The 12,266-nt window shown below is 42.4% G+C and overlaps 1 protein-coding gene across 5 annotated transcripts in view; it reads left to right on the forward strand.

Moving 5' to 3' along the window:
- Positions 1 to 354: 354 nt before the first annotated feature.
- The window catches only part of DDX3X (DEAD (Asp-Glu-Ala-Asp) box helicase 3, X-linked), a 16,932-nt gene continuing 5,020 nt past the window's right edge, over positions 355 to 12,266 (forward strand). For 2 of the 5 annotated variants that reach the window (XM_011942355.1, XM_011942345.1), the window contains exons 1-12: positions 355 to 847; positions 3,923 to 3,980; positions 5,724 to 5,771; positions 8,231 to 8,363; positions 9,219 to 9,377; positions 9,456 to 9,555; positions 9,928 to 10,063; positions 10,441 to 10,526; positions 10,737 to 10,835; positions 10,945 to 11,105; positions 11,865 to 12,009; positions 12,088 to 12,232. In XM_011942355.1, coding sequence (XP_011797745.1) covers positions 803 to 847; positions 3,923 to 3,980; positions 5,724 to 5,771; positions 8,231 to 8,363; positions 9,219 to 9,377; positions 9,456 to 9,555; positions 9,928 to 10,063; positions 10,441 to 10,526; positions 10,737 to 10,835; positions 10,945 to 11,105; positions 11,865 to 12,009; positions 12,088 to 12,232 — 1,315 coding nt within the window. In that variant the 5' untranslated portion in view covers positions 355 to 802. The remainder of the gene's footprint in view (positions 848 to 3,922; positions 3,981 to 5,723; positions 5,772 to 8,230; positions 8,364 to 9,218; positions 9,378 to 9,455; positions 9,556 to 9,927; positions 10,064 to 10,440; positions 10,527 to 10,736; positions 10,836 to 10,944; positions 11,106 to 11,864; positions 12,010 to 12,087; positions 12,233 to 12,266) is intronic. The other 3 variants (XM_011942384.1, XM_011942364.1, XM_011942374.1) reach the window with 3 other exon arrangements.

Below are 12,266 nucleotides of genomic sequence, written 5' to 3' on the forward strand. Positions count from 1 at the left end.
CCCTCCTCCCCTTCCCTCTGTTCTCTCCTCCTCTTCCCCGCCCCCCCGTCCCGAGCACTCTATATTCAAGCCACCGTTTCCTGCTTCACAAAATGGCCACCGCACGCGACACCTGCGGTCACGTGGCCTGCCGCCCTCTCGGTTTCGGGACTGCCTAGCTCCGACTTCGGGGAGGCTACACGCGGAAGACCGAGGGCAGATTAGACCGCAGAAATCCCACCACATCTCCAAGCCCGGGAACTGAGAGAGGAAGAAGAGTGTTGGAAAAAAAAAAAAAAGAAAAACAAAAAAAAAACCCCAAGAAAAAAAACGAAAAACGAAAGCTGAGTGCATAGGGTTGGAAAGGGGAGCGAAGAGGCCTAGGTTAACATTTCCAGGCCTCTTAGCTGGTGGTAAGCGGGAGACGCAAGTTCTCGCGAGATCTCGAGACCTCCGAGGCTGAGACTAGGGTTTTAGCGGAGAGCACGGGAAGTGTAGCTCGGGAGAACTGGGACAGCATTTGGCGCCCTAAGCTCCAAGGCAGGACTGCTAGGGGCGGCGGGACTAAGTAGGAAATCCCGTGAGGTTAGACCTGAGGGAGCGCGCAGTAGCCGGGCATTAGTCGCCGCGACGGGGGATTGCGGTGTGAGAGGGAGGGCACACGTTGTACGTGCTGACGTAGCGGGCTTTCAAGCGGGTATATTAGATCCGTGGCCGCGCGGTGCGCTCCAGAGCCGCAGTTCTCCCGTGAGAGGGCCTTCGCGGTGGAACAGACACACTCGCTTAGCAGCGGAAGACTCCGAGTTCTCGGTACTCTTCAGGGATGAGTCATGTGGCGGTGGAAAATGCGCTCGGGCTGGACCAGCAGGTGAGCCGCAAGGACCCCACCGGGCTGGCTGCTCCGTGAATCTCTCCTCTGACCTAACCTGGCTAATGGCGCAGCGCTAACCAGGACCCTTACTTTTCATTTCTTGGGTGCCCCGGGCTGGCGGGTGTGAGTGCCCCGGGGCTATGGAGGGACAGGAACGTTGGTTGGGGCTGTCGCCCGGGCCCAGTCTTGGCCCGCTGTATTGTCCCCGGGACGAGCACAATGGCGGCTTTTGTGTCTGCGTGCGCAGGCGGGCGGAGGGGGAGGGAGTGCGCGCGCTCTCGCGGGGACGCGCATGCGCGAACCCCGACTGATTAGTGACCAAGGGGGGGGGGGAGGTTTGCGGGAGTGCGCAGCGCGGCGGGAAGCGGCTGGAGACCCTTTTCCCTTGGAGGGTTTCGGCCTTCACGGCTGGCGCTGCCTGGATTCCCGTCTGGAGGACCCGGCGGCATCCGGTGTTTGCGTGCCTGCGAGCAAGGGGTGGAACGCGGCCCAGGAATGTGGGAGGGGGCGGCGCGGCGGGGAGGGGGTGGCCTTCGCTCTAGGTAATGGCGGCGGCCTCTTTTGTGTGGTGCTGGGAGGCGCTGTGGCTCACTCCCGGGAGACGGCGGGTCCCGGGCCGGCGAGGGCCTGGAAAGGAGGATGGAATGGGCGTCTTGTTTTTCCCAGGTTCCTTCCGCAGACCTTTTCGCTTCAGCCCAGGGTCCGCAGGGTCCGCAGGCCCGGCGCCGTGGCCGGGGAGGCTGCGTTTCCGGAGTGGAAAGTTTTGTGACGCAGAAGATTGGGGAGGAGTGGGGGCGGGGAGGGGAGGGAGGAATGGGTCGCTGGGCCCTGGAGATAGAGGTTAGACGCGGCGGGGAGGTTAGGGAGCCAGCGAGGCCCTTTCTCCTCCTTGCTTGGCCCAGGTTGTCCCTGTGTGGCGAGTTAGCCGGGAGCCCCGCGTTTTTCTGGAGCGGAGGGGTCATCGCGGGTTGTGGGAGTGTCTTCATGTTGGTGACTTTGATCCAGGAATCCGCCATTGGAAAAACACCCGGCTTAGGGGGGAAGTAAACAGTTTTGTTGTTGACTTGTTGCTGCCTGTGGAGTAGAATCTCGCAATGGGTCCGAGGCCCCCGAGTCTTTCAGACAGAATCCCCTCTTCTAAGGGTTTAGGGGTAGAGGAGAGGAGGACGTGTGATCTGCGAGAAGGTTTTGGGCTTTTGTGGCAGGAAGTCTGCATCCCGCCGCAACAGTGGCACCACGTTTCAGATAAGCTCTTGTGTGGGTTATGCGGAGCCTTTAAATACACTTCTGATTAGGAGTTGATTTCACAAACTCCGGAATAATCCTGAGACGAAGTTTAGTGGCACAAATTAATTGAATATATATTTTAATGTAGTCATATGTAGTATTTTTTAGGAATTGATCTGTTCCTTTGGGAGCATTTTCTCCCTGTTAATGAACGAATTATATTAAATCCTCTAATTGCTGACACTTCATATGTTGAATTGAACACAGACATTTTAACAATCTGCCAGCAGCACAGAGTATTCCCAGTTTTACCATTTTCCATTTAGCTATAGTGTCCTTTTAAGGATTCTAGGCAGCAGTGAACCTTATTTAAAAAGCAAAATTGTACTATAACAAGTGCAAAAGGAAAGTTTGTGGTTCTGCCGTGCTTTAAAGTATTAACGGTAGCAAGAGAAAGCGCGGTGGTGGTTTTGCTCATAGAAATTCTGGAAATTAGGTGCCTGAAGTCTTAATCTCAGCATCTGCTTCCAGTTTTCACTGACTCCATTGATGATGCATGCAGTTTGGCAGTATCATACTGAGCGTTAAACACAAGATTTGTAAACATGGTATATAGTGTATCTTTTGCAAACAGATTGGCAACGGTACTGTGTGACTTGGTCTTTTGTGGCTTTTTTGAGAAAAATGAAGCACTTTGCATGTACAGTTTTTTCCACCAACTACCTGTGAGTAGTTCCTGGTTATACAACGTTACGAAGGTAACATATAACCCTTTTCTAGAATATTGAGGCTTATGAGATACCAGTGTAAGGGGGGTGGGTAGAAATAGAGATGAAAGGCACTAAAATGTCCTACTCTCTAAGAGCATTGAATGCCAGTTGTACCATTTATTCAAAGTCATTTTTGAACTTCTGTTAAAATGGGGTAATAAACAGGTAACTACTTCAAGCCGGGCTCATGCTTGTAATCCCAGCGCTTTGGAAGGCCAAGGCAGGTGGATCACCTGACCTGAGGTCAGGAGGCCAGCCTAGCCAACATGGCGAAACCCCGACTCTACTAAAAATACAAAAAGCCTAGCGTGGTGGCGCACCCCTGTAATACCAGCTACTAGGGGAGGAGGAGATTGCAGTGAGCCGAGATCACACCACTGTATTCCAGCCTGGGTGACAGAGGGAGACTCAAAAAAAAAAAAAACCAAACGAATTATCAGTCAAACTACTTCAGAGTTGTGCTTAACATAGTGTTCTGTAAGTGGTTGGTAATATTGCTTTTGTTGTTGTTGTTGTTCTTAAGAGTACTACCCGACTAAAAATACGTGGGCAATATTTGGGGATGAAGGAACTAAAGAACGGCCAATTCAAAATTTGTCCTGACATTTTTCTGGTGTGCTTTTTAGGTTTAAAATACCAGGTATTACAGAAAGTTGGCGTTTTAAATGTTTATGACTGGCACTAAAACGAATCCCTTATCTGACATTGAAGAATAGTTTTGAGAGATTCAGTGTAAGCTTTAGTTTGGTGATTAGGGAGCCTGTGCTATGGAACATGTTGCAGTGAAAATTTGTTTTGAATGAATGAATGAAATTTGGACAGTTTCTAAATAGCACAAGCATCTTGGTGTGTCGCCTTCTGTAGTATATACAATAGTAATATTTTGCATTTGCTTAGAGCATTACAGACTTGAAGCATTCTTAGTCACTTTCTCATTAAGAGTTGGTATCAGCCCTATGAGGTCGACTGGCCAACTACTTGAATGCAGTGCTAGCAAATGCTAGAGGGCGGGACTAGTTTTCTCTTAATACAGTATTTGAGCACATGGGGTGCTAACCATCTCACTTTCTTCTAGTTTGCTGGCCTAGACCTGAACTCTTCAGATAATCAGAGTGGAGGAAGTACAGCCAGCAGTAAGTAAAACATCTTATGGATTTATTGAATATTAGAGCTTACTGTCTTAAGATTTCATTGGGCTTATTTAAAATTTAAGAAATTTGCCTTTCAGTTTTTACTGCTTAAAGAATTATGTAGTCTTTGTGTTACAGAATTATGTAGTACTTAGTGGTCAATCTAAAGCATTGTTGCCTTTTTTTTTTTTTTTTTTTGAGATGGAGCTTCACTCTTGTTGCCCAGGTTGGAGTGCGATGGTGTGATCTTGGCTCACTGCAGTCTCTGCCTCCGGGTTCAAGCGATTCTCCTGCCTCAGCCTCCCGAGTAGCTGAGATTACAGGCATGCACCACCACACCTAGCTCATTTTGTATTTTTAGTAGAGATGGGGTTTCTCCATGTTGGTCAGGCTGGTCTCGAACTCCCTACCTCAGGTGATCTGCCTGCCTTGGCCTCCCAAAGTGCTGGGATTACAGGCATGAGCCACCGCGCCTGGCCAGCGTTGTTGCCTTTCTAGCTGGCTCTCTTGAGTAAAAGCAGTTAACCATTGAAAGGAACCTTACTATATCAAATTATCTCTAGAAGAGTTTTCGTCCAATATAAATCCTGAGCTCAGTTTAGAGGTGATGGGGATGTGTCCCTGTTAACTGACTATATTTATTAAATTGAAATAAGGGAACATGCACTTCATTGGTTATAGCTGCTCCTTTCTCCTGAAGAACAGAAGACTATACTGAATTCTGGATTGGTGGTTAGGTTAGATTTTCGAATGTGTCATTTCTTTTAAAAAGGCATTAGAAAAGTTGCTTTTTTTCTTTTAAGGGGGGTTGTTTAGAGACTTGTTAGAGGTTAATGTTAAGGTAGGGGATTTTGTTGGTTTATTATAAGGTAATAAGGCAGTAGACCCTTATTTAGCTCAGATCTCTTCCTACTTATTAAAACAAACGTGGGTATGGGCTATGATGTGTCCTCATTTTTAGGCAAGAACAACCTCACTGGGCACAAAATTGGTATTTGCTTTAACTTTCACCTTACTTGTCATGCTAAGAATCTTTTAGGAACTGATTGTCCTAATGGAGATTTTTGAAAACGTTTAATTCAGTCTAGAAAAAGAAAGTTAAATGACATGTTTACTAGTTATAAAGCAAATTGACTTTATTTGGGTTTATATTATTTGCTTTTTTTGCTTATCCATAGTTTAGGCTGTATTCCTGCCTGCGTACAGAGCAGCCGTCAACTTAAACTCAGCAAGCCCCAAATTAAAACCTAACCTGCAGCTTTTCCTTGTATGTTTATTGTATGTTTTGCAAGTTACTGGCATAGAAACAAAAGATTGTGAGATTTATTACATGAGTAATCTTAAATTGTTACAGTAATACTTAATGCTGTAAGTGATCCTCTTAGTTTTTATGACAGTTCTCTTAAATCTAGTAGGCCTTTAAAAAAAAATCACATTAAATGACCACTAGTGACTAAATGTGCTCAATTTGTGGATTTCAACCATTAGGTTCCAAATCAGCTTTTTTTTTTTTTTTTTTTCATCAAACTCCTTTCAGAGTTCTCCTTATGAAGCAATAACCCATTTAAAATTAGATTCTTTTTTCCTCCCCTCTCAATGTCCAGGTAGGTAATCAGACTGGAAGGCTGGAGATTTTAATTTCCCAGAGTCAGTTTTTTTAGTAACAGAAATTTAAATGGAAGGGTTTTTGGCATTTAATTTTATATATATATATATATATATATATATTTTTTTTTTTTTTTTTAGAAGGGCGCTATATTCCTCCTCATTTAAGGAACCGAGAAGCTACTAAAGGTAGGTCCCCACAAGTAACTTCGTTGGTCTATTTTTTTTTGCCTCCTTTAGAAGTTAGTCAAAGCCTAAGGAAAATGAGGCATTTGGGGGAAGTCTAAACATTGTGTTCTTCTATGCTTCTGTCAACCTTGGTTCAAATATTAGAGCTTAATAACGTTGGAAAAACTCATCTAATGTTACACAGTGAGTGGGAAATTCGGCATTCCTGTGTCAAACTGTTCTGACGCCAAGGGCATGGTTTTGTACAGTTTCGCTAGTCTTGTGCTGAATCTGTTTGTAATCATTCACAGCATGGTTTTAGTTTGGAAGAGGTGGGTGCCCCTACTGTGTAAACCAAGCTGCATAATGATAACAACCTGGTTATTTCTGTCTTGGCACAGTTGCCAGAAATGAAGATGGGCTTATCATAGAATAGTTAACAAGTTACAGCATTGGGAGTGATTCTCTGGTTTCATCTCCTTGCCTTGCTGCTTTTGAAGGGTTTTGTCCAAAATGTATTACGCTATCTGGCGTCTTTCCCAATGCGGTTGTAATGTAGCGATAGATAACAGCTAGTGTATGTTTCATATTATGAGACAGCTGTTCGGGTGCTTTATATTCTGTAAAATTAGACCATCCAAAATTTGGAGGAAGAGGGGAAAGTCAGGAAAACTAAAGATGAGGAGGGAAGATACTGTATAAAGAAGGCAGATAGGAAGAGTGGAGAGTCCACAGGGGAGCACATGGTTTGCTGCTGTTCCTCCATCTCCATATGTAGTCTTGTTACCTTCACTGTCCTGGCGATGCATGTATATAAAATCTGTGTTATTTCTATGGGAAGATCACTTTGGCATTATATTCTTTATTATTATTATTATTATTTTATTTATTTATTTATTTTTGAGACAGAGCCTCGCTCTGTTGCCCAGGCTGGAGTGCAGTGGCGTGGGCTCACTGCAACCTCCACCTCCTGGATTCAAGTGATTCTCCTGCCTCAGCCTCCCAAGTAGGTGGGATCACGGGCATGCGCCACCACGCCTGGCTGATTTTTGTGTGTTTTAGTATTTAGGGGTTTTGCCTTGTTGCCCAGGCTTGTCTGGAACTCCTGACCTCGAGTGATCTGCCCGCCTCAGCCTCCCAAAGTGCTGGGATTACAGGCGTGAGCCCCCGTGCCAGCTGGCATTATATTCTTTTTAGGGGAGGTTACTGTGGAATTTGTCTTTATCATCATGGATGTTCTCAGTATTCCTAGTATACTAGCTAGAATTGACCCTCGTGTATATGGCAGTATCATAGAGGTTTTAGAGCTGGAAGAGATCTCGCACTCTAACTCAACTATTTCTTGTTAGCAAAGGCTGTTGGTCACCTGACTGGCCTAACAGTAGGAGGTAGAAGGCAGAAGGAAAGTAACTGAATTCAGAAACTGTTTCTGACTAATAAGGTGTTGCTGAAGCTAGTTAAACACTCTACTTGTGTTTAAACCCTCTGTCTTTGGGCTAATTTACATGTTTGTCATCCCCTTACCTGGATATTTATAGCTGTACCCAGGAACCTTGTCTATACTGAGAATATATAGTGATGAGGGTTTTTCTTTTTCCCAGGTATTCCTGCTTGTCATCAAGCTTATAGTAGATGAACCACTAAAATAATAGTACCATTTGACAGTAGTGTTCTTGTGCTTTATGCTATTGAAACTGAAAAATACTGTATTAAACCAAGTAATCTGACAGTCTAAGAATGTTCTAAATGAATACCACCTCCAAGAAACATGGAAACAATAGTAACTGTTTCCTAGTAAACCCATTCACACCTATAAAATGAATGGAAATTAAATTGTGATGGTCACACAACAGTATCATAATCAATGTGTTATAGGCAAAGCTGTTGACCACTTAGAGGTAGTATTCATTCAAAAACAAGTCAGATTGCTTGATTTAGTGTAGAGTAAAATTTTTTTTTTTTTTTTGAGACGAGTTTCACTCGTTTCCCGTGCTGGAGTGCAATGGCGCGATCTTGGCTCACTGCAACCTCTGCCTCCCGGGTTCAAGTGATTCTCCTGCCTCATCCTCCTGAGTGGCTGGGATTGCAGACATGTGCCACTACACCTGGCTAATTTTGTATTTTTAGAGAGAGGGGATTTCTCCACGTTGGTCAGGCTAGTCTCGAACTCCTGATCTCAAGTGACCTGCCCGCCTTGGCCTCCCAAAGTGCTGGGATTACAGGCGTGAGCCACCATTCCTGGCCAGTGGACAATATTTTCTGGTGGGGAAAATTAAAGAAAAACTTGGTCCTGGTGTAAACCAGTTCTAAATCTTGGTTCACTTATAGGGCCATGGTAGGAATATCTTGAGATTGAACCTGGAGCCCACAGAGATAAGATAGTCAGTGGAGGCCTTCAAATTCAGAAAGATTGATAATACCTTAACATGGTTCCTATTTCTAATTAATAATAAAATGGATTTGTGCTCTTTTAATCAAAGGTTTCTACGATAAGGACAGTTCAGGGTGGAGTTCTAGCAAAGATAAGGATGCGTATAGCAGTTTTGGATCTCGTAGTGATTCAAGAGGGAAGTCTAGCTTCTTCAGTGATCGTGGAAGTGGATCAAGGGGAAGGTAAGTGATTTCTTGTCTTACCACCTTATGTGTATGTGTAATAACAGTTTAGTAAGTCCTTATCCTGACCACCCATTTGGATGTCAAGCATTATGTCTGTTTAGTCATTGTATTTTCTTAGCTGTAAGAGGCTTTTACTAAATTGAACCTCCTCTTAGAAATTAGATGAAAATAGGAATATACTCACTGGCATAATGAAATGAGTTCTGTTTCTCGAGTTTTATATGTTCCACTTAAAACACAACCTAATTTGGTTGGGATTTTTGTGGACTCTATAACAATTTCTACACACCTTGTATTTTTGATTACACAAGTATGGTGAACTGACCCCATGTGCCTAATAGCTGTCGTTAGTCCTATATCCTGATTTTTCGCAAACAGGCCTAAAATTCTAATGACATCTTAGTTCAGGTAAGGATTATTTTTTTACCTTTTATCCAAAGTCACACAGGTGAATTGTCCTTTAAGTGACATCCTATTATAACTAGGACGATTGATATTTGGTGTGCTATTTTTTCTTTTCCCTACCATTAAATATATTTGGATGAGCACTTTAAATGAAGGTTGTGAGCTGTTTGCCAGTTTCAAATAAAATCTTTATTCTTAATTTTGTCATTTGTGAGGCTTTTTAGGCTATACGACTTTATAGAAATATAAAGATTACTGATTTTAGAAAATGAGGTTATGTAAATGATGCTGGTTAGAGAGCCTTATTTGTCAAATAACTCAGAATTGGATTGTTGACATCCTTATAGTTAGCCATAACTTAAGTCTCCAGATACACTTCTAGAGTAGGGATAAGAATCTGATAATGGTTAAATGATATGATTCTGATTAATCGCTTGTGCTGTTCAGGTTTGATGATCGTGGACGGAGTGATTATGACGGCATTGGCAGCCGTGGTGACAGAAGTGGCTTTGGCAAATTTGAACGTGGTGGAAACAGTCGCTGGTGTGACAAATCAGATGAAGATGATTGGTCAAAACCACTCCCACCAAGTGAACGCTTGGAACAGTAAGTTTTTGAAGTGTATGTTACTTGTGATGAAGCATTATAGTATAACAAATGAACTTATCCATCTTTTGATTTGAGGGAACTCTTTTCTGGAGGCAACACTGGGATTAATTTTGAGAAATATGATGACATTCCAGTTGAGGCAACAGGCAACAACTGTCCTCCACATATTGAAAGTGTAAGTATTTTTACTTGACTTTTCAAGACACAGGGTGGTGTAAATGTTTTCATGGTACATTAGAATGTGAGATGAGCTTCATAAAGTCATGTAGACCAGAGGCTTCATGGATTTGTGGAAAAGGAGTTGAGTTCAGTGTCACCATTATGAATAATTTATTACCTAAAATAGAAAATGGGTCAAACATAGGAACAACCCAAAGTCTTCTCCAATGTGCAGTAAGCCTGGGGGTTGTTTTTTCTCAAAATATAATATGGTAATTTTCTTAAACTATAAGCTGAGTTACAAATCAGCTGTTGGTTGTTTCCATTATTCGTATAAAACAGAAATAGCTTTAGATAGCATTTCTAACCCCATTGAATTTCTTCACAGTTCAGTGATGTTGAGATGGGAGAAATTATCATGGGAAACATTGAGCTTACTCGTTATACTCGCCCAACTCCAGTGCAAAAGCATGCTATTCCTATTATCAAAGAGAAAAGAGACTTGATGGCTTGTGCCCAAACAGGTAAGCTCAGCTCATAAGAGTAAAACATGATCATATTTCTTCTGTAAAGGACTAGACAATATTTTGCTTTTTATGGGCCATGCAGTTTTGCAGCTGCTCAGCGCTGCTATTGGACTATGAGAGAAGCCATAAATGATACATAAATTATTGGGTATGGCTGTATTCCGTAAGAGCTTTATTTATAAAAATAGCAGGCTTTATTTACAAAAATAGTCTCAGGTTGCTGACTCCTCTTAGAGACGGACCAAAGAAGCCACTTTTTGGAAAACTTAATCGTAAACTAAAAGTACTAATTACTAGTAATAGGGCAGTTAAACACTGTCATCTACCAATGTCTGTTTAAAATTAATGAGCAGGATTTGTTTGTTTTTGAACAGGGTCTGGAAAAACTGCAGCATTTCTCTTGCCCATCTTGAGTCAGATTTATTCAGATGGTCCAGGCGAGGCTTTGAGGGCCATGAAGGTAGATGTTTCTTTATAAAATGGGAAATTATTGTAGAACTTTTTAGGGGGCCTTTGAGAGGGCTTTCTAAATGATGCTAAGACTTAAGTTGAATGAAAAACAGTTTTCAAGTGTAATCTGTAATTTATAAATTACAAAAGGGAATTATGTTGTGATGAACTTTTCAAACAGGGTAGGTAGAGTTAACTTAAAAATTAATTTATTTCTTAGGAAAATGGAAGGTATGGGCGCCGCAAACAGTACCCAATCTCCTTGGTATTAGCACCAACGAGAGAGTTGGCAGTACAGATCTACGAGGAAGCCAGAAAAGTAAGTATGAGTTTCAGTGATTATTAGCTTTTTCATTGATTCTAATTAAATGTTTTGTGAACATGTAAAAATTTTGATCTTGAAGTTCATAACGTTTTTTTGCTTACAGTTTTCATACCGATCTAGAGTTCGTCCTTGCGTGGTTTATGGTGGTGCCGATATTGGTCAGCAGATTCGAGACTTGGAACGTGGATGCCATTTGTTAGTAGCCACTCCAGGACGTCTAGTGGATATGATGGAAAGAGGAAAGATTGGATTAGACTTTTGCAAGTATGTTTTTTTTTGTTTTGTTTCGTTTTTTTTTGGCGGAGTTTCACTCTTGTTGCCCAGGCTTGGAGTGGCATGGCACGATCTTGGCTCACTGCAACCTCACCTCCCGGGTTCAAGTGGCTCTCCTGCCTCAGCCTCCCAAGTAGCTGGGATTACAGGCATGTGCCACCACGCCCAACTAATTTTTGTATTTTTAGTAGTGACGGGGTTTCTCCATGTTGGTCAGGCTGGTCACAAACTCCCAACCTCAGGTGTGATCCACCTGCCTTGGCCTCCCAAAGTGCTGGGATTACAGGCATGAGCCATTGGCGCTTGGCTAACTATGTTAATTTTTAAATGTATGGGATGCAGTATTAAAGTTACTGGCCATTAGGTTTGTGGTGGTGTTAACATTGTCTAAATTTTAAGATTGAGAATTGATGTATTTCAGACATCTAACTTTTACAAAAAGCTTGTTCATGGTAATTTTAATGTTGAAAAATCAGTAGTAACATCTTGGTGGAGGCTTAGAATGATCAGCTCGTGGGACAGTCAACTAGGATGGGCTAATTTGGCTGTGTAATTTTGAATGACTTATGTAGTGGCAAGAATCCTGTGCTGTGTCTGTAAAATTACGCAGTGTGAGGCACCACCTTAATGAATATATAATTGTAATAACTTATACAATTGTAATTATACTAATAGCCATACTAAAACCATCTTGATTTCTCCTCATTCTAAACTCAGGTTTGTTTTTTTTTTTTTTTCATGACATGACAGATACTTGGTGTTAGATGAAGCTGATCGGATGTTGGATATGGGGTTTGAGCCTCAGATTCGTAGAATAGTTGAACAAGATACTATGCCTCCAAAGGGTGTCCGCCACACTATGATGTTTAGTGCTACTTTTCCTAAGGAAATACAGGTACTGTTGGATGTTGCAAATTTTATTTATTTAGAAATTTGTTTATCTCAGGTAATAAAAAAAATTTTTTTCTTTCAGATGCTGGCTCGTGATTTCTTAGATGAATATATCTTCTTGGCTGTAGGAAGAGTTGGCTCTACCTCTGAAAACATCACACAGAAAGTAGTTTGGGTGGAAGAATCAGACAAACGGTCATTTCTGCTTGACCTCCTAAATGCAACAGGTAACATTATGATTTTTTTTTTTTTTTTTTTTTT

The sequence above is a fragment of the Colobus angolensis genome, unplaced genomic scaffold, assembly GCF_000951035.1.
Source record: "Colobus angolensis palliatus isolate OR3802 unplaced genomic scaffold, Cang.pa_1.0 Scaffold103, whole genome shotgun sequence".
NCBI lineage: Eukaryota > Metazoa > Chordata > Mammalia > Primates > Cercopithecidae > Colobus > Colobus angolensis.